The sequence below is a fragment of the Aquarana catesbeiana genome, linkage group LG02, assembly GCF_042186555.1.
Source record: "Aquarana catesbeiana isolate 2022-GZ linkage group LG02, ASM4218655v1, whole genome shotgun sequence".
Classification (NCBI taxonomy): Eukaryota; Metazoa; Chordata; class Amphibia; order Anura; family Ranidae; genus Aquarana; species Aquarana catesbeiana.
Window position 1 is genome coordinate 563,795,890 of NC_133325.1, and position 25,303 is coordinate 563,821,192.

Below are 25,303 nucleotides of genomic sequence, written 5' to 3' on the forward strand. Positions count from 1 at the left end.
CTTGTTTCCAAAAGACCCCAAGCCCCTCCCACCAACTTCCTGTCCTCTGCTCAGCTCCAAAACCTATCCAACTGGTTTATTTACATATCAGTGGAGGGGCCTTAGCCTGTAACAGCACATGGTTTAAAAATCTAACACCATATTATTATAGGGTCAATACAAATAGTCATGGCAACACACTACTCTATGACCCTTGTTAGAAAAAGTGTTAGGACCATGTCACACTAGCAACATTGTTACAGCAGTTTGAATCCACTATTAATCTCTCTGCTTATTTGCTGCCGTAGCTGGCTAAAATTCTTTTCTAGGCAGCTACAAATCACTAGTGTGCAATGATCATCAGCAGCTGCATTCGATAACATTAGTAGCTACTAAAGTTTGTGATTCTGTCGCTATCATCAAACACTGCTGAATGTTTTTTTTAAGCTTAAGCCCCCATTCACACTTGAGCATTGTGTATCTAGGTGATTTTTAGGCATTTCATTTGCATGCCTATTTGACTTATTTTTAATAGTGAAGTGCCATACAGGATTTCTTTTGGGGCACAATTGTGCGTTTTTTGCCCCATAGACTGTTACTAATGGGAGCGCCAGAAAACATGTGTAACATGGGTTTTCGCGTTTTTATGTATGAATATATTGTAGTCAATGGGGCCCCATGCTGTCCAAAACATTGCTCATGTACTATGTTCAGCTACAGGCACCTGAACGCTGAAATGTGAACAAGGGCAATTGAAAAGATATGTGTGTGAGCCACTGTATGGGAATGAAGTCCTGTGTCCACCGCTGTGAGTGCTGCCCGGGAAGGGAGCTTGTCTATGCCTCAGGCAATGCTAAAGATTGACCTTGCCAGGCTATGCCCCCCATGCATTTAACTCTGCCCACCGTAACTTACTCATGGGCGTGGGCAGAGTGAAATGTGTTGAGGGCATGGCCTGGCGGGGTCCAGGCTGAGACTGCCATTCACTTTCACACAGCAGGCATTAACTTGATGTGCAGCTCCCGGGACACCTATCACTCTCTACCAGGGATATTTGAAAAGGATGGGATTTGTATTGTTGAATTTTTGGAGATTCGAGCTATAAAACACTCATGGGTGAATGGGGGCAAAGTGATATTGCTATAGTGCTTTAAATGTTCAGACTTTTAGAAAATGCTTTAAAACATGTAAATGCCACAAAACAGTTTGAATGTTTATCTCTTAGGAAGCCAACTTGGAAAGTTAATTACTGTCTGCATGATACAACAAACTTATGATTTTGTTTTTGACCTTCAGGTACAAAATAACAGATATCATTGGAAAGGAAGAAGGCCTCGGAGTGGAGAATCTTCGAGGATCTGGTATGATTGCTGGAGAATCATCATTGGCTTATGAAGAAGTCATCACAATTAATCTGGTAATCACAAAAAGCAGTTTATGGATTTTATTAAAGCACATTTCCAAAACAAACTAAAACACGTAAGCTAAATGTAGCATACGGATTTTGTGCATGGGAGTCTGTTTTGTTCCCATATTTTATCACATTCTTACAAAAATACAGGCTTTGAGCTTAAAGTAGGGTAGTACCTATGCAGGGAATATGTAATGTTTGTGCAAAAAAATATATACTCTCTACACAGCTGTAAGAAAATACAAGAAGTGGAGAGACACCAACGAGAAGCCTTTTACGTTAGATGTGCTAGCAATGAAATCTTTAGCTCATCCATAGAAATCCAGATTTCAGGTTGTGTGAAGGGAATTACCTAAATTGTTAAAAGTCTTAAAACCCACATTATGTTTTATTTTATTTTATTTTGGATAGTGTAAGGAATGGTTAAACATTCTGGTTGTTATGCCTCTGTTGTGGAGATTTCCACTAATTTGATCACTAAGTGATCGGAAAATCTCCAGCATCAACACACAGAACAAACAACACATATTTACTAGAGTGAGCAACTTCTGATAGTATGTTTATAGCTGCCCATGCCTTCCAGTCGTGGTAAGAGCCTTTTCCCCATTCCTTATCCTTGTGTCACAGGGCAAGAAGTAAAGGAAATTTCATCAATGAAATTACAGACAAAAATGAAGTCTTCTGCACTTTATCAAAAATTAAAATAAAATTAATTAAAAAAAAAAAAAACAAGCTCGAGTTAGACTATAAGTGTAAAGTTAGCTAAACTAATGTCATTAAGCATGGGGAATGATCAGTCACATGCTATTTGGTTTAACAATGATAATAATGTGCACCAGCCATCATTTCTATTTTAAGGCAGGTTTAGCATATACCTATTTTTTCACACAAATTCTCATGGTTCTCACTTTAAAATATTTGAAAAATAAATTGAAATGAGCTTTAGTGTACACTGGACACAAAATACACCTTCCATTTAAAAAAAAAATATGATATATGTTAACCTCTGATCCCAATGTAATCATCTAAAGAGCTAGACACAAGAACAGGATGTTAACAAAACTAAACAAACAGTGACATCTAATGGACAGTAACAACTAAACCACAAGCTGTATGTTCACCTAATAGAAATATTAATAGTTTACCTGCACCATAACTACAACTTTATTTAACCAAATTGTGAATCGTCCATTTTACATAGTCGAAAAAAATTGGTGTTTAAAAAAGTCATTCCATCTAAAACTGAGATACTGTATAGCTTAGTCACACACTGGCTCTCTATTGGTGAAATCTCAGCACATAAGTTCCAAGATCCATCCTCCTTCCACAGTCCAGAAGAAGAGGGTCTTGTTCTGCATTCGATTTTTTTTTTTTTTTTTATACATATACAGTACATTATGAAAAAGAAGGATGTATGAGCCCTCGCTACTGCACCAAGTGGAGTGAGACTGGATGGAAGGTAAAACAGAGTCTGGAAAAAGATATGGAGGTTTGCTCAGCCTTTGTCGGCAAGAAAAAAAAAAGATCTATTTTGCAAGGATTGTTCCTTGCAAAATAGTCATAAGTGAAATTTTGGCTTATATTGGTTTTGTGTAAAATAAACATATAAGAAACAAACAAGCTCAACTGAGCGGGTAACATACTCTACATAATAATTAATGGGATATACGGTAAATGTTCCAGGCACTCAGTACCCAATATCAATGTGACAATGAAAGTAAGTAACTTAACATTCACACACAAGCAACAGTAAAAATTTACGTTTACTAAATCAAAGAGGAACAGAGGGATTAGGGGTAAATGGATACTGCACATACAACAGTGTTTTTTTTGTGAGGCTTCTAAGCATCTTTTAGCTTGACCACCATGTGTGGAACCACATGTAATGTGTCTGCTTCTATGTAATTTTCCATCAACTGTTCAGACAGTAGACATAATAAATATGAACTATTTTCATATTAAATATTACTGAGAAGGATTTCATCTAAATATAAGTTAATTAGAAAATCAACATCAAATTGTCGAAAATTTGGACAGAATACTATAATTGTACTCATCTTTACCTCTTGTATTTTAGGTAGATGCATTTTTTTTTACTTGTAAGTAAAATGGACATCTGGTTGGTTGTTGTAAGTTTCTGAATAAATATTTAAATGTTTTATTTTTTTACCCTAAATCCCAAATTGTTTATATTTTAATTTTTACTACTTGAGATATTGTATTCCTGTAATTTTGTGTATAGGTCATATAGGACAATGTAAGCTATACACACTATAGCAAAAAACTGGGGTATATGTAATATACAGGAGTACATTTAATTTACTGCCCAGAAGAAATTACTCAAGCCATATTGTTAGTATGAGGACTCTTAAAATGTATCAAAGCCCAAACCAAAGGTGTAATATACTGAACCTTACTAGTCTTTAATGTGGTTCCTGCATTTGTGTCTTTTATTCAAATTACTTTTGATTTATTATCACCTGAAAATGACAAACTTCCTGTTCCTGGGTGGTTATGTCGCTCCTCCACTGTATCTATGGAGGGGACCATGGTTGTCACCCTATGATGCTCTCCTGATGGAGACTACAAACAAATCTGTACCTCTTCTTCTCCAATACATTGGGAGCAGGGCAATTGGTAGTTTACAAATGATCGCTAGAAAGGAAGATATTCTTCTGTGCAGCTCACAGGAAGTGACAAGGACATGGCATTTTTGGCAAGAACAATGAGTAAACAAAAATGAACAGAAGGGTAATGGGATTTTAAGTATGACCATGAGAACCCAGTAAACGCTAAATTGTTTTATAAAAATACAATTTTTTATTCAAAGTATACATTAAAAAGGTATCGCAGCATATTCCATGCAACACACGGTTAAAATATACACATAGTGCAGAGCTTAGAGATATGTGATCAATAGTATGCTGGTCTACGTGTTTCATGGGGGTGCCTGCTTCTTCAGGACTGAGTAAACTGAATATCACAAGAAGCTCTGATTAAATATAGCTAATAAGAAAGACAAAATACAAATGTATCACAGGAAATGTACAAATAGCTATACAATTACAACATCTTATTATTATGAATGGTCTACTTGGGAAAAGACAGAAAAGGGGGGGGGGGGGGGGACAATGGATATTTTCTTTATTCGCTGAAAAGGTTCTTGGCTTGAAAAAAAAGAAAACAAATGCAGTCACCACCACATCCAAGGACTGTAAGCTATAATATATTGCATTTTTGTTCTGGGGTTTAGATATCTTTTATTATTATGTTGGTTATACAGTATATTTTTGCTTGCCTTTATAGGTAACTTGTCGAGCAATTGGGATTGGTGCATATTTGGTCAGACTGGGTCAAAGAACAATTCAGGTTGAAAACTCTCATATCATTCTGACGGGAGCTGGAGCACTGAACAAAGTAAGCAGCATTGTTTCAGTGATTTTGTGTTATGTTATTTCAGATTCAGAAGGATTTTTTTATTCCCAACATGTAAATACATGATTGCATTCTGTAATTCTAGTAAGCTTTATAAACCATGATGACAAAATCACAAGGCAAAAGGTGGAGTCATTAGTTTCACAAGCAACCAAATGTTTTGTTGTGCTTTTTAAAAAAATTTCAAACGGAGGTGCAGACATTTCTTTTTTTAAGAACTTTTGGAGAATGACAGGCAATAAGACATCTGATTATCTAAGCCGTTTTTTGTGGCTACATTGTTTCCTCAAAAATCTGATTACTCTCTGGAGCATGTAACTTCTTCTTTAAATTAATTTACATATTTTTACTGTAGCCTTAAAGTGTCACTAAACCCACATCATAAAAAAAAATCAATAAATTACGTATTACTTGCTGTTCATACTCACTCAGTCAAAATGATATTCATTTTCTGTATTCTGCAAAAAACCTGGTTGATCCCGCTGCTCTCTATCTCCACCTTTTGTTCATGTCCCCAATTCAGCTAGGGATTTTGCAGCTGTGGTGGCAACTAAGCACTATGCTGACCATTTCCTCCTTATCACATCTGAGCAGCCCGTATGACTACAGAGTCACACATATAGGTGTATACACAGTGGTAAATGACATCCCACTCCCTCCCTCTTCTGCCATTCCCATTAACCAGCTAAACACAATGGGGATGGCATATTACATGTAGATTAATAGAGGCTTTACCTCCCTCTTCTTCTAAGACACAGGCTGAAGGGACGTGACACAGCCTGTGACTGGCAGAAATCCACTCACACCATGTTATTTCCACAAAATAATAAAGATTTTGTTTCAAATATATATTTTTACACCAATTTATAACCGTTTATTGATATTATTTATTTATTTTTACTCTGTATTCCAAAGGCCGTCTTTTTTTATTTTTGAACATGTAACCAGCAGCAGAGGACTGGAAGCTCCTCCTGCTTTTGTTTCCTTGCAGACAGGCTGAGAAAGATCTGGTTCAGGTGACAGCTGTTTATTAATTTGGGAAAATGTACTTAAAAGGGTTTTTTTTTATTAAAATATCTACAGTACCATCATCCACATACAGAAATAGAACAGACAATGTAAATAAACAGTGTGTCTTTAGTATCACTTTAAATGTCAGAAAAAACTGCTGGAATCGCGTAAGCCGAAAGTTTTGTGGACAGTAGGTTCTTTACCTCCACTGTGTGATGATAACAATGGAGATTTACTATAGTATTTAGAGTCAAGTCCAACAAAGTGTATAAACTTTTACTGTTAAAGTGCAGGTACTCTGTGGTTGTCTTTACATCAGTTCCTTTTTGTCATGGGAGAACCATTTTTATTTTAGGGTGAGGCTGTAAAACTCTCTACAATTTTATTAACATTTCTACATTAGGTTCACCTACAACTGGGGAACTTTAAGGGCCTACCAGATTGGACATAAATTCACCAGATTGTGTAGGCCCTCAAACTACATAAACAGTAAATTAATAAATGTAAAGAAAATTACACTGAAATCGTACACACAGATTGTGTTGCCAAAGTCGATATTAAGGTCTCACCACTTGTTATTGAACTGTCAATGCCAGAGCCTCCATGGTCACTTGACAAATGCCAAAGCCTTTATGATAATTTAAATTACAGGCGACTTGAGCTTCATCAGGACAAAAAAGTAATCTACCTTCAATTAATACTTAAAAAATTACCCTGTACTGCCCAAAAAATCCCCATGAATTTTTTTTTTGTTAAAAGCTGCTAGGTTAAATTATCACCTGGGATAACCCTGTGATCATTTGCAAAAATACCAAGCACTAAGAGAAACTCCAATCAACATTTACACACTCCTCTACATAAATGTAAAATTCAAACAACAATATCAAAAAATTAAAATATAATGTGAAAATTATGTGCCCAATAACAAACTGTGTGATATTGCAACACTCAGTTTTCTTGACATAAAGTCCACACAGTCTAATTGTGAAAAAAGTCCTATCCAATTTGTGATCCCACCCCAGAAAAACACCCCAAAGTGCCCCACTGTGTATTTAATCATCCTTCCAAGTGCAATTTACCTCCTTGCAAATGCCTGTACCACAGCTCACTCAGTGGATTTCCATGACCTCTTATTGGTACCTCTTAAGTATGTCTTCATGTGCTTCACTTAAATATTGCTGTATGCACAGTTCCTTATGCCCCTCATATCTCATACATAAAAAATGCCCATAGTGCAAATATATTAAAACAGCCTTATTAACTGCTTACAGACCGCCCGCCGCAGTTTTACGTCACTACTTTGAAGAGGAGTATCGTTATGGCAGCAGCCAGCTGCCATAACCCCGGTATCCTCTTCTTCAGCGGGCGGTCTGCTTTCAGATAAAAGTGGTCTCTGTGGCGGATTCACAGCAAGATCACTTTTATCGGCAGTGGGAGAGGGCTCCCCCTGCCGCCATGCTCTGGTGCCCTCCGCCACCTACCGGAGCCGCCGGCAGAGGCGGAGGTGATCGGGTCTGCTCTCCTGTTAGATATGGAGATGAGTAAGGGCAAGATGGCCCCCACCCGTCTCCATATCATTGCAGGGCGGAAGCAACATCAAAACGTCACTTCCGCCCATAGCTCTTAAAGGGACTTTTTTTATTTTTATTTTTTTAAATGACATTTAATTTTTTTGTTTATTAATTGCATTTTAGTGTAAATATGACATCTGAGGTCTTTTTGACCCCAGATCTCATATTTAGGAGGTCCTGTCATGCTTTTTTCTATTACAAGGGATGTTTACATTCCTTGTAATAGGAAAAGAAGTGAGACAATTTAAAAAAAAATAACAGTGTAAAACTAAAAAATTAAAGGTAAAATAAATTTAAAAAATTTTTTTAACGCGCCCCGTCCTGCCGAGCTCGTGTATAGAAGCAAACGCATACGTGAGTAGCGCCCGCATATGAAAACGGTGTTCGAACCACACATGGGAGGTATCACCACGATTGTTAGAGCAAGAGCAATAATTCTAGCTCTAGAACTCCTCTGCAACTTAAAACTTTTTTAGACATCGCCTATGGAGATTTTTAAGGGTAAAAGTTTGTTGCCATTCCACGAGCGAGTGCAATTTTGAAGCGTGACATGTTGGGTATCAATTTACTCGGCGTAACATTATCTTTCACAATATAAATGTTGTCTTTTTTTTTATTTCAAAGAAGTGTATTTTTTCCAAAAAAAGTGCGCTTGTAAGACCGTTGCGCAAATACAGTGTGACAGAAAGTATTGCAACGACCGCCATTTTATTCACTAGGGTGTTAGAAAAAAATATATAATGTTTGGGGGTTCTAAGTAATAAAGGCTTGGTCCTTAAGTGGTTAAACATAGCATAAAACACTCAGTGTGCTAAAACCGTACTAGTATCTCAGGCTTGCTTATTGCTGTCGTATAATCTGAACAGCGCAGCTGAAGATTTCTGGTATTGTGTGACATTACACATATCCACCTCCTTGACGCATTTTGTAAATGGACTTCCTCTGGAGTTTTTGTTGTAAAGATGATGCTGACCATTATCTTCAAAAATGTTTTGCTGGACTGTCAGGTGTCATAATGACCAGATTTGGCATATTGTGGGTTTAAAGAGTGTCTCTGAGATAATACTACTAATCCAGAATTTACTTGCAGTACATCAGTCCACACTTCTTTATAAGCTTGTCATCGGAATAAATATTTTTCCTTTTGTGGAAGTTTCCATTGATAAACTGATAAATCTAATGCTGGCTATACACTGAGTGAATTTGCACCAGTTTCTGGTAAACCAGATGATGCATACACTGCTCAGGTATTCTGACAGCCAGCTGGCGCCGTTTGCAGGAATATAACAGCTTTGTCCCTTTTGAGCTGTAAGCTTGGATGGAGGAATCTGCTAGATAGTTTTGTTCAGCACACAGGCTGAATAAAATAATTCCATGCATGTTTGGCCAGGTTTAGTTTTTATTCTTATCTGGTGAGGCACACAAGAATTCAAATAATCAGATACTGCCAACTGCAGGAGGATTGGACACTAATAAACAGAAAAACTGCAATCCAATTCTAGGATGACTCCTCCTTTACATAGCAAGCCTCAGTTTTTTGTTATTGTCCTAGAAACATGGACATTTTTATTGCCGTCTTTACTAGCATTTTTCCTTTACTTTTATTTCTTCTTTTGGATTTTTCTTCCATCAACCTCAGCCAAGATTCCTCATTACTTCACTGCTTGAGTTTGTCTCCCACTGCCTTGGTCTGTGAATTCCTGAGATCTTGCCTCACATTTTGGGCCCAGTTGCACCATTGCCACACAGGAGTAACATGTTTGTAAATAGATTCAAGGAGGACAATCCCACTGCTACATGTGATTCCCCAGCCCACATTCTCTTAAGGGTTCTGGAGGCAATATGGAAATATATTTTGCAGTGTGTTTGCATACAGTCGTTTTGAAGAATTCCCATTCTGATTGGCATCAACGAACACAGAACAGAAATGGGAATTTTTTAAATGACTGTATGCGAACACACTGCAAAATATAATCCCATGGGCAACAAGTTTAAAAGGCTAAACATAAAAGATATGTAGCTCAAGGCCAAAGTTTAAAAAGCTATAAATTATAAGAAAGGAGCTTTTAAAAAATATAAAAATGAAGTAACACTATCATCATTTAAATGCTACAAGGAATATAATAGTATATGTAGAAAGGAAATCAAGGTCGCAAAATTTCAAACCGAACGACAGGATGCAAAAGAGAGTAAGACAAACCCAAAGAAATTCTTCAAATATATTAATAGTAAAAAGGTCAGGTCTGAGCATGTAGGTCCTTTACAAAATAAGAGTGATTGACTGGGGACAAAGAGAAGGCAAATTTATTAAATATGATAAACTAAAAATTCCGCGCTTAGGTATGAATGAAGTTGCAGCCTCCCTGAACAAAGACTCCACAAGTGGTGTCCAAAAAATAGGTAATCAAAATAATGGACTTTGGCGCTCCTCACAATGAGTATTTAAATAAGGTGTGTGTTAACCAACCGTGGTAGTTTAAAAATGAATATATGACAATATACATAAATGTGTTGTCTATTTGGGATAGTAAATGTGAATGTATAAATCCCTAGGCAATGTGATTCAATCCTACTTCCAAAGCAAATATATGACAGTGAAAATGCTCTATCCACATCAAATGTGCATATTACCACAATGCGAGTAATTACTAGTAACCAAGTGAAATTGATATATCAAGAAAAACTATGTAGCAAAATATGCTGCTTATTTGCAAGTGAATCAATTGAAGACAATAAATTAAATGTATAGCAATGGTAAGTATTCAGTCCATTTGTAAAGGATATACAGTGGGGATGGAAAGTATTCAGACTACCTTAAATTTTTCACTCTTTGTTATATTGCAGCCATTTGCTAAAATCATTTAAGTTAATTTTTTTTCCTCATTAATGTACACACAGCACCCCATATTGACAGAAAAACACAGAATTGTTGACATTTTTGCAGATTTATTAATAAAAGAAAAACTGAAATATCACATGGTCCTAAGTATTCAGACCCTTTGCTGTGACACTCATATATTTAACTCATGTGCTGTCCATTTCTTCTGATCATCCTTGAGATGGCTCTAAAACTTAATTTGAGTCCAGCTGTGTTTGATTATACTGATTGGACTTGATTAGGAAAGCTACACACCTGTCTAGATACTTTGCTCAGTATTTAGTAGAAGCACCCTTTTGATCTAATACAGCCATGAGTTTTTTTGGGAAAGATCCAACAAGTTTTTCACACCTGGATTTGGGGATCCTCTGCCATTCCTCCTTGCAGATCCTCTCCAGTTCTGTTAGGTTGGATGGTAAACGTTGGTGGACAGCCATTTTTAGGTCTCTCCAGAGATGCTCAATTAGGTTTAAGTGGGGGCTCTGGCTGGGCCATTTAAGAACAGTCACGGACTTGTTCTGAAGCCACTCCTTCATTATTTTAGCTGTGTGCTTAGGGTCATTGTCTTGTTGGAAGGTAAACCTTCAGCCCAGTCTGAGGTCCTGAGCACTCTGGAGAAGGTTTTCGTCTAGGATATCCCTGTACTTGGCCGCATTCATCTTTCCCTCGATTGCAACCAGTCATCCTGTCCCTTCAGCTGGAAAACACCCCCACAGCATGATGCTGCCACCACCATGCTTCAGTGTTGGGACAGTATTGGACAGGTGATGAGCAGTGCCTGGTTTTCTCCACACATACCGCTTAGAATTAAGGCCGAAAAGTTCTATCTTGGTCTCATCAGACCAAAGAATCTTATTTCTCACCATCTTGGAGTCCTTCAGGTGTTTCTTAGCAAACTCCATGCAGGCTTTCATGTGTCTTGCACTGAGGAGAGGCTTTTGTCGGGCCACTCTGCCATAAAGCCCCAACTGGTGGCGCTCTGCAGTGATGGTTGACTTTCTACAACTTTCTCCTATCTCCCGACTGCATCTCTGGAACTCAGCCACAGTGATCTTTGAGTTCTTCTTTACCTCTCTCACCAAGGCTCTTCTCCCCCGATAGCTCAGTTTGGCCGGACGGCCAGCTCTAGGAAGGGTTCTGGTCATCCCAAACATCTTCCATTTAAGGATTATAAAGGCCACTGTGCTCTTAGGAACCTTAAGTGCAGCAGAATTTTTTTTTGTAACCTTGGCCAGATCTGTGCCTTTTCACAATTCTGCCTCTGAGCTCTTCAGGCAGTTCCTTTGACCTCATAATTCTCATTTGCTCTGACATGCACTGTGAGCTGTAAGGTCTTATATAGACAGGTGTGTGGCTTTCCTAGTCAAGTCCAATCAGTATATTCAAACACAGCTGGACTCAAATGAAGGTGTAGAACCAGCTCAAGGATGATCAGAAGAAATGGACAGCACCTGAGTTAAATATATGAGTGTCACAACAAAGGGTCTGAATACTTGGGACCATGTGATATTTCAGTTTTTCTTTTTTTAATAAATCTGCAAAAATGTCAACAATTCTGTGTTTTTCTGTCAATATGGGGTGCTGTGTGTACATTAATGAGGAAAAAAATGAACTTAAAAGTTTTTAGCAAATGGCTGCAATATAACAAAGAGTGAAAAATTTAAGTCGGTCTGAATACTTTCCATCCCCACTGTGTATGTGTATATATATATATATATATATATATAGCAAAAAATCTCTCAGTATCAAGTGTCCATATTCCCATAAAAGTGACTTGTGCTGGTTTCCAAGTAATATGACTTTATATCAGCTTCTGTGCAACAAATGAAGTGACTTCTTGTGCTCCCCCTTAGGTATATGCACTCACCAGAAGCCCCTACCCCTGCAGGGGTAAAAAGCATGTAGCAGAATAGGTCTCCAATCCTGGTGTCCCGGGAAACGATATGCTCTCCTTTCCACTTTTCCTGAGACACTGACTGGTTTCCTGCTAACTGGATATAAAGAATATTACAGTAATAAAAACATACTTGTCAAAGTCTCAACTTTATATGGAGGTTTTCTATTTGTGTGTATTTTTTTTATGTTGGTTTGAACTGGCTGGACTTTTTTTTTTTTCAATTAAATTAACTATATATCCTTAACAAGCAGTAAATAAGCTTTAATTAAAGCCCCTGATGTAATGTACTCCGTATCCTCTGAGTCAAGTGATACTTGCATTCTGAAATCTGGTGACCCTGTAGTTAAAGGGTTTACATCAGAGTCTCCTTTATCTCCCCAGGGGGAGACTGATTCCCCTTCACCGTTGTCAGCAGTCTCCGTGGCACTTCAGGACTTTATGGCCAGATTCACCAAATTCCTCACGGATACTGACCACAGAGGCTATAAGTCCTAGCACCATCCCCTACAGTGCCTATCTCTGACCTTCCTGAGGCCTTAGAACTACTACTTCAGCATGTGTGAGAAATTGTGTCACTTGCTGGTGGCACTGTGGTTCCCAGACCTGTAGGTTGTAGTTCTGGTGTGCATAAGCGGGTGTCTCTCAGCAGCAAGCAGTTCCTAGCAATTAGTCATTGTCAAGGTGACTCCCTCCTCTGCTACTCCATCATGCCTCAGTGTCCTGCCTATGTGCCCTTTTATCTGTGTTCCTTGTGACCTGTTACTCTGTTCCTGATCCTGACCTTCACCCGCCTGCTTGAACCTGCTCCCATGTACCCTCTCCTTGTCCCGATTTGTTCCCTGCTCCTCCTGCCTGATCCTCTGTGCATGACCCTGGCTCTGTTACTGATGACACCTCAGTCTTACCCTGCCTTCTTTATATAATGTATTATAGTTAGTTGCTAGTTTGTTTTTTTTATCACTTGGTTTTCTAGTTAAGTATTTGTTTATTTGGTTACAGTTCACTGATATCTTTGCTGTGACATGCGTTGGAGATTGTATTTTATATGTGTGATACGCGTAGGGTTTTCCCTTAAAGTTTCCTTACTTCATCTGCATTCTCATGAAAAAAATGTAGATAATATTCATACTGGCATGAATGACCTTGGCTGCTGGGCGGCTAGCTGATACATGATCTACACTCATCTCTTGTATAAGAGTCTTTGTTGTTCTTAGAATAAATTTAGGAAACTTCCAACACCATTGTGTGTGCTTTCTCTCTGTGTACACAGCAAGGGCTTTTTATAAATGTATGGTATATATGCAACAGACAGATTCTGACTTTCCACAGATCTTGCATGGGTGGAGATCACTGCATGCACCCACATGCCTCCCTGAATTGTCCTTCTTTTGCTGATCCACAGCCTCTTGAGGGAGGTTCTTCAGATGCCTTCACTTATTTTGCCCTTAGTGAGGAAAATTCACTTATCGGTACTGCTTTAATTCCTGTGCTTTGATGCTTAGCTACTAATGTTTTGCTTGGTCTGGGGGATCAGAAGCTTTTTAGACCCACAACGTGTGGTTAGGCATAGGCGGTTGCAGCAGGGCCTTCTGCAGGGCCCCCTGGTGACTTCCTTTGTGTCACAGACTGCACAAATCTTAAGGAGAAGACAGCCTTCTGGACTATATTGATCCTCCAGGATTAAACCCAACATAGTACGTGAAAAGTGTTTTCCAGATGAATAAAGTTAGCAGTGTATGACTTTTTTTTAGCGTTAGTCTTGTCCTTTGGACATGTGCAGTCTTTTGAGCATAGGACAAGCTCCTGCTGGCCCCTGTTCATGGCTTAGGAGCAACATACCCCATACTTTTGCCAAGGCACCTGTTGTGTGTCAAAGGGGCATGTATTAGCTTGATCCTTAGTTCAGTCTGGTGAATTTACTTCACCAGTTTGGAGCTAAGGTCTAATTTTTGGACCTGCTTACCCTTGTGGGGGTGCCTCCCATGCACCCCACCCCTTCATCCCTTTCACATTGACTTTGAGGGATCAAACCTCTGAGATCTCTGGTGATCAAAGGAGTCACTTTTCACCCATTTGTGGGTTGTTGTATTTTGCAGATGCCACATTTTCTTTCATAGGTTTTATAAGATTGGTTGTCTGACCAGCTAACCTCTTTAATCACAGAGTGTTCATCCTTTTATTCTAGAGGGTGGAGTGTAAAATGGCCTTCCTATGTAAACAGGCTGATTTTTCTCACCTGGACCTCTTTTGTGCTAGGCTCATTCTTGGGACCTGTTCTTTCTAGGAGTTATCCCCAGTTATCTGTTGACCAGATCAGGTTGTGGGTCCTTTCTTCCTTTTGTGGAATTTGTTATGATTTGTTTGGTGGGTTTTGGTTCAGTGTTCCCTTCCATGTGAAGTAAATTCCCTCTGAGAGTGACCTTCTAACTAAATTCTGAGTTTTAGGTTGATTCTCAGCGCCCCCTGGTTGTGTTGGTGGCTTCTCTATCTGGTAGGAGGCTCAACTTCATCAGTTTCAGATTCTGGCTTTAGTAAATAAAGTAGCTTCTGAGCTGCAGGTAGTCCTCAGTTATTCTTGAGCCTATTATTGTGTGTTGTTCACTTCTCATTGGTACTGCTTTAAGATGCCATGTCTGTGTCCCTTAATGGACAGAATTAAAATAGGATTTTTACACCTAATACTTATCATGAAATTCTTTTTTGGAGTATATTGAGGAACACATGCTCTTGGTACTGCTTACTACAAGCTAAGGTATGCTGGTAGAGGTGGGGTTAATCTGTGGCTGGCTTACAATTTTTCTGTTTGCTAATGTCCAGTTCTCCTGTAGGGGCATTAAAACACAACTGTATCTAAAATCTAAATGCTTGTGTCCCTTATTAAGAAAAGGGATTATACGGTGAGTAAAAAATCCTATCATTTTGATAACTAAGGTTATCAGCTAATGTATACATACAGTAAATACAGAAGCAGTATGGTTTCCTAGTATAGCTGATAGGTGGTGGAGCCTATTCTTTAATTTGTTTACTTTGGCTTTAAATATCCATTTATAGATTGTGTCTTTGTAATATATACTACACAAGGCCATTTCTTTTACCCTGTAAGTCCAGGTTTTGTCTGTGTTTTAATTTTGTGCATGGGACTCTTTCCTATAAAACTTTCTTTGCATCCTAAAGTATTACATTTTTTTACTCTTGTTATATTAGCACTGGGGTATCGTATATCTTCTTTTGTATGTTGGTTGTAATTCCATCTATCTGTAAAATATAATATTTATTGGGTATTTAAAGCATATTTCTGTCTGTGAAGGGTGGATGTGCTATAAATATTTATACTTTATATGCGTTAATATTGTATGATTTGTACCCAAAATGGAAATCATTCTTGTTGCGTGACTACTGTTCTACATGATGCAGCAGTGGTTCTCGTACCGAATACATGGTACACAGTATTTTAACCTTGACTAACAGAAATGTATCAAATCTTTTGGTGGGCCCTTGCAAGCATAGTGTACAAATGAGTTTAACGTCGACATGTTGTGACACTCCTTCCCAGCACATGCACGTGGCTCACCATATGTTGCTGTGCCAGACATACAGGTTAATTTTTTCATTGTGTAAACATAATGTAGGTCTTTGAAGCCTCATTTAGGAACACATAGGTCCTCATTAAGGAACACTCTTGAGGTGCCCACTGTTTGATTATTTTCTCTCATGCATTGGATGTGATTATTTCTTCACTCGATTAAAGGCAAAGTGTATAGCTGGTTGTTAAGGAGAGGGCCGGGAAGCCGGCCGCCATGTCCTTAACAATGGATAAGGTTTCCTGCTGACAGCTGAATGCAAAAAATATCATTGCCGACAATAAAAAAAAAATCTGCATAAAAATGGCGTTTGCCCCCCCCCCCAAATCCATGCCAGACCCTTATCTGTGCATGCAGGAAAGGGGGGGATGAGTGAGAACCCCCTCTTCTCAACATGGGGGGGGGCGGGTGCTTTGGGGTAGTGGGGCTGTTGAGGCAGTTAAAAAAAAAAGTCTAACGCCCAAAACAGCAGCTGTAAAAATGCCCAGTGTGTATGAGGCCTAAATGGTGAGCATGAGGCATAACTTCAAAGGTAGATAAGTGGATGCTGCAGGTGCAACATGCTTCCTGGGCACACAACAGAGGGGTGACTAATAATAAAAGTAGCTGAAAAGCATCATACCGCCTGCTCTTACTCTTTACACTTAGTACAGATGGGTAGGGGCTGTTATATGTTAAAGTATAACTAAAGGAAAAAAAATTTTTTTTTAGTTTTGGATAGAGGGAAGAGGGATTAGAACCCCTGATAGTTTGTATTGCAGTCTGTGTCCCCATTAGGTAGATTAACCCTCTCTATTTGTCATGTTTACCATTATCATTGAAAGTGAAAGTAAAGGAAAATCACCAATTTTTGGTTGTCCCCAGAACAGTCATAGAAGGGAAATTTTCCAATAGGAACACTAGTCCCTGACAGAGGTTATAACCCTATCTTGCTCTATCCAAAATGAAAAGAAAAGTTTTGCCCATAGTTCTACTTTAACTTAATAAATGAAAAAAACAAAAACCACATCATCCAATAAGGACCTGTTGCAAGTCAACGAGTGTAGTGTGTTAGTTGTTGTTCCTATTCTGTTTCACTGTATTATGTGCTGAAGTATCTTCAACAGAGGGACTGTAGGGAAAAAGACAGAATTAAACAGTGGGCATTACAACATTGCATCCACAGATCCTCCCAGATAAGGAGTAGATAAAAATGTGAAGGTCCCAAGAATATTTAATGCCAAGGAACCTATTGATGATATTAAAGTGAATCTAAAATATTTTTTCAGGTTTGGATTACCATATATACTCGAGTATAAGTCGAATTTTTCAGCCCTTTTTTTTGGGCTGAAAGTGTCCCCTTCGACTTATACTCAAGTCACCGCCGTTTGTCTGCATGATCAGCGTGTCATGCAGGAAGACGGAGGCCGGCGTGTGATGATAGTGTTCGGCGGCTATTCCAGCATTCAAAAGCCGCGCCTCCTGCTTGTCTGTGATAGGCTGAACAGCTGTCAGTGTACAGCCTATCACGGACATTCTCTCATCCTCGTCCGTGGTATGAGAATGAGAGAATGTCCGTGATAGGCAGTCAGCGGTCAGCCTATCACAGACGAGGAGGAGGCGCGGCTTTTGAACTGTGGAATGGCCGCCGAACACTATCATCACACACCGGCCGCTGTTTGAGGATGGAGATCACCACAGGGAGGCTGGAGATCGCCACAGGGAGGCTGCACAGGACACAGGTAGGCTGCACATTCACACAGGACACATGCACACAGGACATGTACAAGACACATGTACAGGACACACATGTACAGGACACACATGTACAGGACACACATGTACAGGAAACAGGACACATGCACAGGGTACAGGTAGGCTGCACAGGACACAGGAAGGCAGGCAGCTGCAGATGGGCATTGTTGACCCTCTGCATTTCTCACCCTCGTCTTATACTCGGGTCAATAAATTTTTCCCAGTTTTTTGTGGTAAATTAGGGTCCTCGACTTATACTCGGAACGACTTATACTCGAGTATATACGGCTAGTAGGGAGTGGATAAAACCAGGTCACATTTTTTTTTAAGATTTGCCTTAAAGTGATTGTTCTTCTCTTTTTTTTTTTGAGTTAAACATAAACATGTTATACTTACCTGCTCTGTGCAGTGGTTTTGCACAGAGCAGGCCAGATCCTCTTCTCCTGCCCCTCTTCGGTGCCCCTGGCCCCTCCCTCCTGTTGAGCACCCCCACAGCAAGCAGCTTACTATGGGGGCACCCGAGTCGAGTCCCAGCTCCCTGTTTCCATTCAGACACAGAGCCGCGGCCTGGCCCCATCACCTTTCTCTTGTTGGCTGACTGACTTTGATTGACAGCAGCGGGAGCCAATGGCACCACGCTGCTGTCTCAGCCAATGAGGAGGGGTGTCCCAGGCAGCCGAAACAATCCTACAACATCGCTGGATCTAGATGGGGCTCAGGTAAACATTAGGGGGGCTGCTGCACACAGAAGGTTTTTTTATCTTAATGCATAAAATGCATTAAGATAAAAAACGTTCTGCCTTTACAATCACTTTAAAGTGTACATTTGGATAGAATGGTGTGAAATTGTGTCCCCATTGGGGAGACTCACTCTCTGTAATTACCCCGATCACCAGTGTCACAGGGGATGAAAGTGAGGGTAAATCTAAAATTGTGACTTGGCATCCTATAGGGATTATAAAAGAAATGGGGGCACTTGTTCCCTTGACAGCTGTTTGAGGAGATTTGTTTGCATTGGAAAGAGATCCTCTCACTTCCTGTTGAGTCTACAAGAAAGGAAGTGATGGAAACCTCCCTAATGAGCCACAGAGAAATGCTTTAACTTCCTGTCTTATAGACACATCAAGAAGTGAGAAAAAGTGAGGTCATCTTAGACTAGTGGTAATTTGCTATCACTGACGCTGGGCCATTTTCTAATCCAACTGTATACAATCTGGTCCTCCTAAAGTCTTGGGACCCTGTGACAGTTGTTATTGGAAGAGGTGTCCTCATTGAGAGATCTTTCCCTCTTTTTCTGTTCCAGTGACAATTCAGAATATTATATTTTGCTTCACTTGCAGTACTGGTTTAAAGATCACCAGGACAAACAGAGGAAGTTTGTCTCACTAGTTGACTCTGAGAAACTCAGCCATTTCCATTAACACATGGTGTAAATTTTATGTAATCGTAACATGCATGAAAATAATGTATACATTCTGCTATATTAAGAGTCGTGTATAGTCAAGGGTTTAAAATGTGTCTTTCAAAGATTTTTGTTCCTTTGGAAAGTCTTTGATTTCTGGAATTCATTTGTGGTACCTATTTTCCTGCATTTTGGTTTCTGATTCTCCCATCAACACAGAATCAAAATACAATTAATATGCTATAGCCACTGGCAGTGATCGAATTGGAATAGATCAATTTCAGTACAACCAGCCTGCCCATAGATGGATCAAAATTCGTCCGGTTCCTGCTGAACTGTCTGAATTTTGATCCGTCTATGACCAGCTTTAGAGTAGTTACTAGGCCCCTACTTTCTTTCCCCCTTGCTCCCTCCCCATGTGTCTTTTTGAAGTTTCATCCAAACCTGAAGGCAGGGAGCTTCTGCTGTGTTCTCTTTAAATAGTACAAAGTTCTCTGGAAACCCTGTCATGTATTAAATGTTTAACCACTTCCTGCCTGGCCTATAGCAGATTGATGGCCAGGTGGAGGTTCTGTAATCCTGACTGGGCGTCATATGACGTCCAGACTTGCGCGCTCCAGTCTGACACGCCGCATCTCCGATCGTGGCAAGGAGCCTCTGACAGAGGCTTCTTACCACGTGATCAGCTGTGACCAATCACAGCTGATCATCCCGTGAACCAGGAAGTGCCAGTAAATGGCATTCCTTGGTTTGCACTGACGGGGAGCCGATCGGTGGCTCTCCCTGTGGGGGGGGGGGGGGCTGTGCTGATAATCAGCACAGTGATTATCAGCACAGACCCCATCAAATATGCCCATCAGCTACCAATCAGTGCCCAACAGATGCCAGTCAGTGCCCCCTCAATAAAGTCTCCCAGTGCCGATCACAGTGCCAATCAGTGCCCAGCAGTAACACCTGTCAGTACCTCATCATCAGTGCTGCCCATCAGTGCCATCTAATAGTGTCCATCAGTGCCAATCAGTGCCGCCTGTCAGTGCCTATAAGTGCCGCCTGTCAGTGCCCATAAGTGCTGCCTCTCAGTGCCGCCTATCAGTGCCCATCAGTGTTTGCATATCAGTGGTGCCCATCGGTGCTGCATGTCAGTGCCCATCAATTCTACATATCAATGCCCATCAGTGCCACCTTATCAGTGCCAACTCATCAGTGCCTATCAGTGAAGGAGAAAACAAAATTTTATGACAAACTAAGAAAAACTTTTTTTTTTTTTCAGTATTTAGTTTGTTTAGCAAAAAATAAAAACCCCAGAGGTGATCAAATACCACCAAAAGAACGCTCTATTTGTGGGAAAAAAATGATAAAAATTTAGTTTGAGTACAGTGTTGCATGACCGCGCAATTGTCATTCAAAGTGCGACAGCGCTGAAAGCTGAAAATTGTCCTCGGCAGGAAGGGGGCGAAAGTGCCTGGTATTGAAGTGGATAAAGAAATATTGTGTACTGTACATATAGTAAAAATATAAAAGCAGATAAAAATCTAAAGCTATTTAAAAAATATTTAAAATTAGCCCAAAAGCTACAGTATATTGTTTCTTTATAAAATATTAAGATACCTTGGCGCCACAATGTGTATGGTCTACTAATCATGCATTTGCAATCTGGATGATACCTACCAATACCAGCCTTTACCTGGCCATACACTGTTGGGCCTCGTTCACATACCATGCCTGTTTGAAGGCTGTGTTTCAATTTGTATGCAGTGGCTGCACAGACACAGCCTCTGCTCCCTATTTGACATTTGTGTGGGTGCATGGCCCTGAACACAGACAATGCATTTGGGGCCGTGTACTCGTAGCCACACCGAGTGTGAACGTGGCCTTGGATAACAGATTCTTCCATCCATGCTACACAATGCAGCTGGATGAATCACCTGCTTATCCCAATATACTCTGACGGTACTGATCTGTATTTTTCTCTTTCCCATCCCCACTGTGTGCCTTCAAACATGGGACATAATTGTGAAGTGGAAGGAAAAATTATAAATGCTTTTCAAAATTTTTTACAAATATATATGTGAAAAGTGTGGCGTGCATTTGTATTCAGCCCACCTGAGTCAATAGTTTGTAGAACCACCTTTCGCTGCAATTACAGCTGCAAGTCTTTTTGGGGATGTCTCTACGAGCTTTGCACATCTAGAGAGTGAAATTTTTGCCCATTCTTTGCAAAATAGCACAAGATCTGTCAGATTGGATGTAGAGCTTCTGTGAACAGCAATTTTCAAGTCTTGCCACAGATTCTCAATTGGATTTAGGTCTGGACTTCGACTGGGCAATTCTAACACATGAATATGCTTTGATCTAAATCATTCCATTGTAGTTCTGGCTGTATGTTTAGGGACGTTGTCCTGGTGAAAGGTGAACCTCCACCCCAGTCTCAAGCCTTTTGCGGACTCGAACAGGTTTTCTTCTAAGATTGCCCTGTATTTGGCTCCATCCACCTTTCCATCAACTCTGACCATCTTCCCTGTCCCTGCTGAAGAAAAGCATCCCCACAACATGTTGCTGCCACCACCATGTTTCACCGCGGGGATGGTGTGTTCAGGGTGATGTGCAGTGTTAGTTTTCCGCCACACATAGTGTTTTGCTTTTAGGCCAAAAAGTGTAACTTTGGTCTCGTCTGACCAGAGCACCTTCTTCCACATCCTTGCTGTGTCCACCACATGGCTTCTCGCAAACTGCAAACAGGACTTCTTATGGCTTTCTTTCAACAATGTCTTTCTTCTTGCCACTCTTCCATAAAGGCCAATTTTGCGGAGTGCATGACTAATAGTTGTCCTGTGGACAGATTCTCCCATCTGAGCTGTGGATTTCTGCAGCTCCTCCAGAGTTACCATGGGCCTCTTGGCTGCTTCTCTGATTAATGCTCTCCTTGCCTGGGCTGGTCAGTTTAGGTGGACGGCCATGTCTTGGTAGGTTTGCAGTTGTACCATACTCTTTCCATTTTCGGATGATGGATTGAACAGTGCTCCGTGAGATGTTCAAAGCTTGGGATATTTTTTTTATAACCTAACCCTGCTTTAAACTTCTCCACAACTTTATCCCTGACCTGTCTGATGTGTTCCTTGGCCTTCGTGATGCTGTTTATTCACTGAGGTTCTTTAAAAAAACCTCTGAGGGCTTCACAGAACAGCTGTATTTATACTGAGATTAAATTACACACAGGTGTTCGCTATTTACTAATTAGGTGACTTCTCAAGGCAATTGGTTCCACTAGCTTTTAGTTAGGGATATAAGAGTAAAGAGTAAAGTAAATTGAAAACCATTTATCAATTTCCTTCTACTTCATAACTGTATGCCACTTTGTGTTGGTCAATCACATAAAATCCTAATCCGTTTGTGGTTGTAACATGACAAAATGTGAAAAATTTCAAGGGGTATGAATACTTTTTCGAAGCACTGTATATCACCAGTTTTCTTTCAAGTACCTTGTGAAGTGAAAATTAACATTTACTTGACCCCCTTTGCTGATATAGGTCATTCACACTGGCTAATATTTCTGTGATGAAAGTTTGAATAAAGAGTTTTAGCTTTAAAATTTTCCTTGACCAAGGCTGATTAGTAGAGGATACAGCCCCATCAAAGCCAACTGAATGAGATGAGGTCAGTTGCCTTTTGAGTACTTGAGAATTGTGGATGTTCTTCTTGTGCCCTGGATCTATTTTATAGATCATGATTAAGTAGTGTCTGTGGTGCCTTTTTGTCCTTTTTCTTAATTACATTAAACTACAAATTATACTGTATGATACGTGGACCTTATCTGTATAATCTAGAGTGGCCATACATGTAGAGAGATATATCTTGAAAACAATTTTGGTATATTTATGTACCAGTTATCTTGCTGTAAACGATGAGAATAGCTATAGTGAGCACTCAAAAATAGAACTGACAAAAATTGATAAACCTAGTTTATCACAATCTTAGATTGTGTATTTGGGTTTCAGGTTTTCTTTTTTCAGAACAAGTTTTCTTGAGTATGGTCACTACTGTATGACAATTAGGATTCTGAGCATCACCTCCTTACTATCTAGCTGAAGCTCATTTAACCACTTCCCATCCTTAGGCCATTTATAAATGGGTTGAAATGGTTATACCAGGATCATGACTGCAGCCGACGATTCTCCTTTAGGAAAAAAGTCCGAGCAGCCACTGGATAACTTTTACAGGTGCAGAAGGGGGCCACCACCCCCCCTTCCTGCCGCTGTCTTTAGTGGGCTCTCCCATCCTATCAGGGAGCCCGATAAAGATGCCACAGGCGGCGTCCTTACTGGGTTGTTCACCCTGCTGTGTGATGTGAGAAACTGGAAGAGATGAGGATTTTGTCACCTCTGGTTTTGGTCTGTGTAAACATTACTGGCTTGTGAAAGCATCTGATCGAACTGATCTCAGTTTGATCAGATGCTTTGGAGGCCAGAGGAGAAATATGGGATCGAATAGACTCCAGATTTTTCCATAAAGAGGAGCTGTCACGATCCATGCTATCACAAGGGATGTTGTTCATCCCTTGTTATAGAAATAAAGTTAATCCAAAAAAAAGAAAGATACAGTGTAAAAGTAAATAAATAATAAAAAAATAAATAAATGAAAGAGCTCATGCGCAAATGCGAACGTGCACGTCGGTCCCACACGCATATGTAAACAGTGAGTGCCCCACACAAGTGAGGTATCTCTGTGAACGCCGGAGCGAGAGCAATAATTTTAGTGGCAGACCTCCTGTGTATCTCTAAACTGGTAACATGTAAAAGCTTTTAAAATAATTGCCTGTGGAAATTTGTAGGTACCGTAGTTTGCCACAGTTCTACAGGTGTATCTATTTACTGGGCATAACATCTTTTATGTTCTACAAAAAAATTGGGTGTTATATTGTGTTTGCGTTCACTAACACTCATTAAAGTGTATTTTTTCCTGAAAATTTGCATTTGATAAACCGCTGTGCAAATTATTGTGCGACATAAAAATATTTAACAACAACCATTTTATTCTCCAGGGTATCTACTTATTATATATATATTTAGTGTTTGAGGATTCTAAGTAATTTTCTAGCAAATAAATGCTGATTTTTTACATGTATGAGAGAAATGTCAGAATTGGCCTGGACTGGAACTGGAAATAACTGGCAATAAAGTGAATCTAAAGCTCAACTCAGCCAATAATTTAATTTTTAAATAAGTAGGCAAGAGTTAAAAACTCTATTGTTTGTTTATGTGTCCCCAATGGGAGATTTCCTCTCCCTCTGTTGGGAAAGGAAGTGAATGGAAAACCTCCAGTGAAGAAACTGACAACAAAGCACTTTTTTGGTAAAATGGGACAGGGCCAGGACCTCTCTTAAATTTGTTTCTACTTTACATTTACCTTTACCAGGCATGACCTTTCCTTTGCTTTCCTTTAGTCACAGGGACAGAAAAGGAGTCAAAAGCTCCCCAACATGGTCATGGACCACAATTAACGCTTGATGGAAGTATTCTCTTCTAAAGTCTGTCAAAAACAAAATAAAAACCAGGCTTTAAAAATACATGCTTTACATGAATCAATAAGACATGTTCAACGTTACCAAATCAATTTTTGAGAAGAGAAAAAGTACATTTTCTGTGAATTAAATAAAATTGCTGCTTCCAGCGTCCATATTAAGTCAAGGGCACAGAGTACCTTAGATGATCTCACACTTCAGATACTGTATAAAGCTATGAGGCTGTAGGCACAGGAAGTTCACTGCTATTTTTCAGGGAGAATTCAAGGCAAAAGTAAATCCTTCAGGGTACTGTTTCGGGACAATTAATGTGTCTAAATGTTCTCTATAAAATAGCAAATCTTGGATTGCTAAGTTTGTACGTATTATCAAAATTGTGTAATGGAATATTAATTCTTTTGTAAGCCATTTTGTACAGTTTTGCCTAAATCAGCTTCTGCCTACCTAGCGTTTACACAAATCCCAGTTCTGTGGCCATGTTTAAAGAGTGATCTAACTTTAGTTAAAATAAATAGTTCCTGGTCCATTATATGCATTGCGAGAATTGCAGAGTCCTACATGCTGCTCTTTCTGTAAAGAGCATCACATGGATTCCATCACTTCCTATTTCTTGCCGTCACTCCCTACTTTCTGATTGCCTTGTGTGGGTGCCTGCTACAGTCCAATCATCCCCACTCTTGTTGTAATTAGAGAAAAGATGCTTGCGATACGGCACAGCGTTACTTTAACCGACAATTACGCGGGTGTGTAACTATGTACCAAAATAAAATTGATGTCCTTTTTTTCCCACAAATAGAGCTTTCTTTTGGCGGTATTTGATCACCTCTGCGGTTTTTATTTTTTGTGCTAAAAATAAAAAAACACTGACAATTTTGAAAAAAAAAAC

The 25,303-nt window shown here is 39.6% G+C and overlaps 1 protein-coding gene across 2 annotated transcripts in view; it reads left to right on the forward strand.

The window, feature by feature from the left end:
- ACACA (acetyl-CoA carboxylase alpha) overlaps window positions 1-25,303 on the forward strand; it is a 571,750-nt gene that overhangs the window by 391,384 nt on the left and 155,063 nt on the right. For both annotated transcript variants that reach the window (XM_073616063.1, XM_073616061.1), the window contains exons 43-44: window positions 1,276-1,396; window positions 4,697-4,807. In XM_073616063.1, coding sequence (XP_073472164.1) covers window positions 1,276-1,396; window positions 4,697-4,807 — 232 coding nt within the window. The remainder of the gene's footprint in view (window positions 1-1,275; window positions 1,397-4,696; window positions 4,808-25,303) is intronic.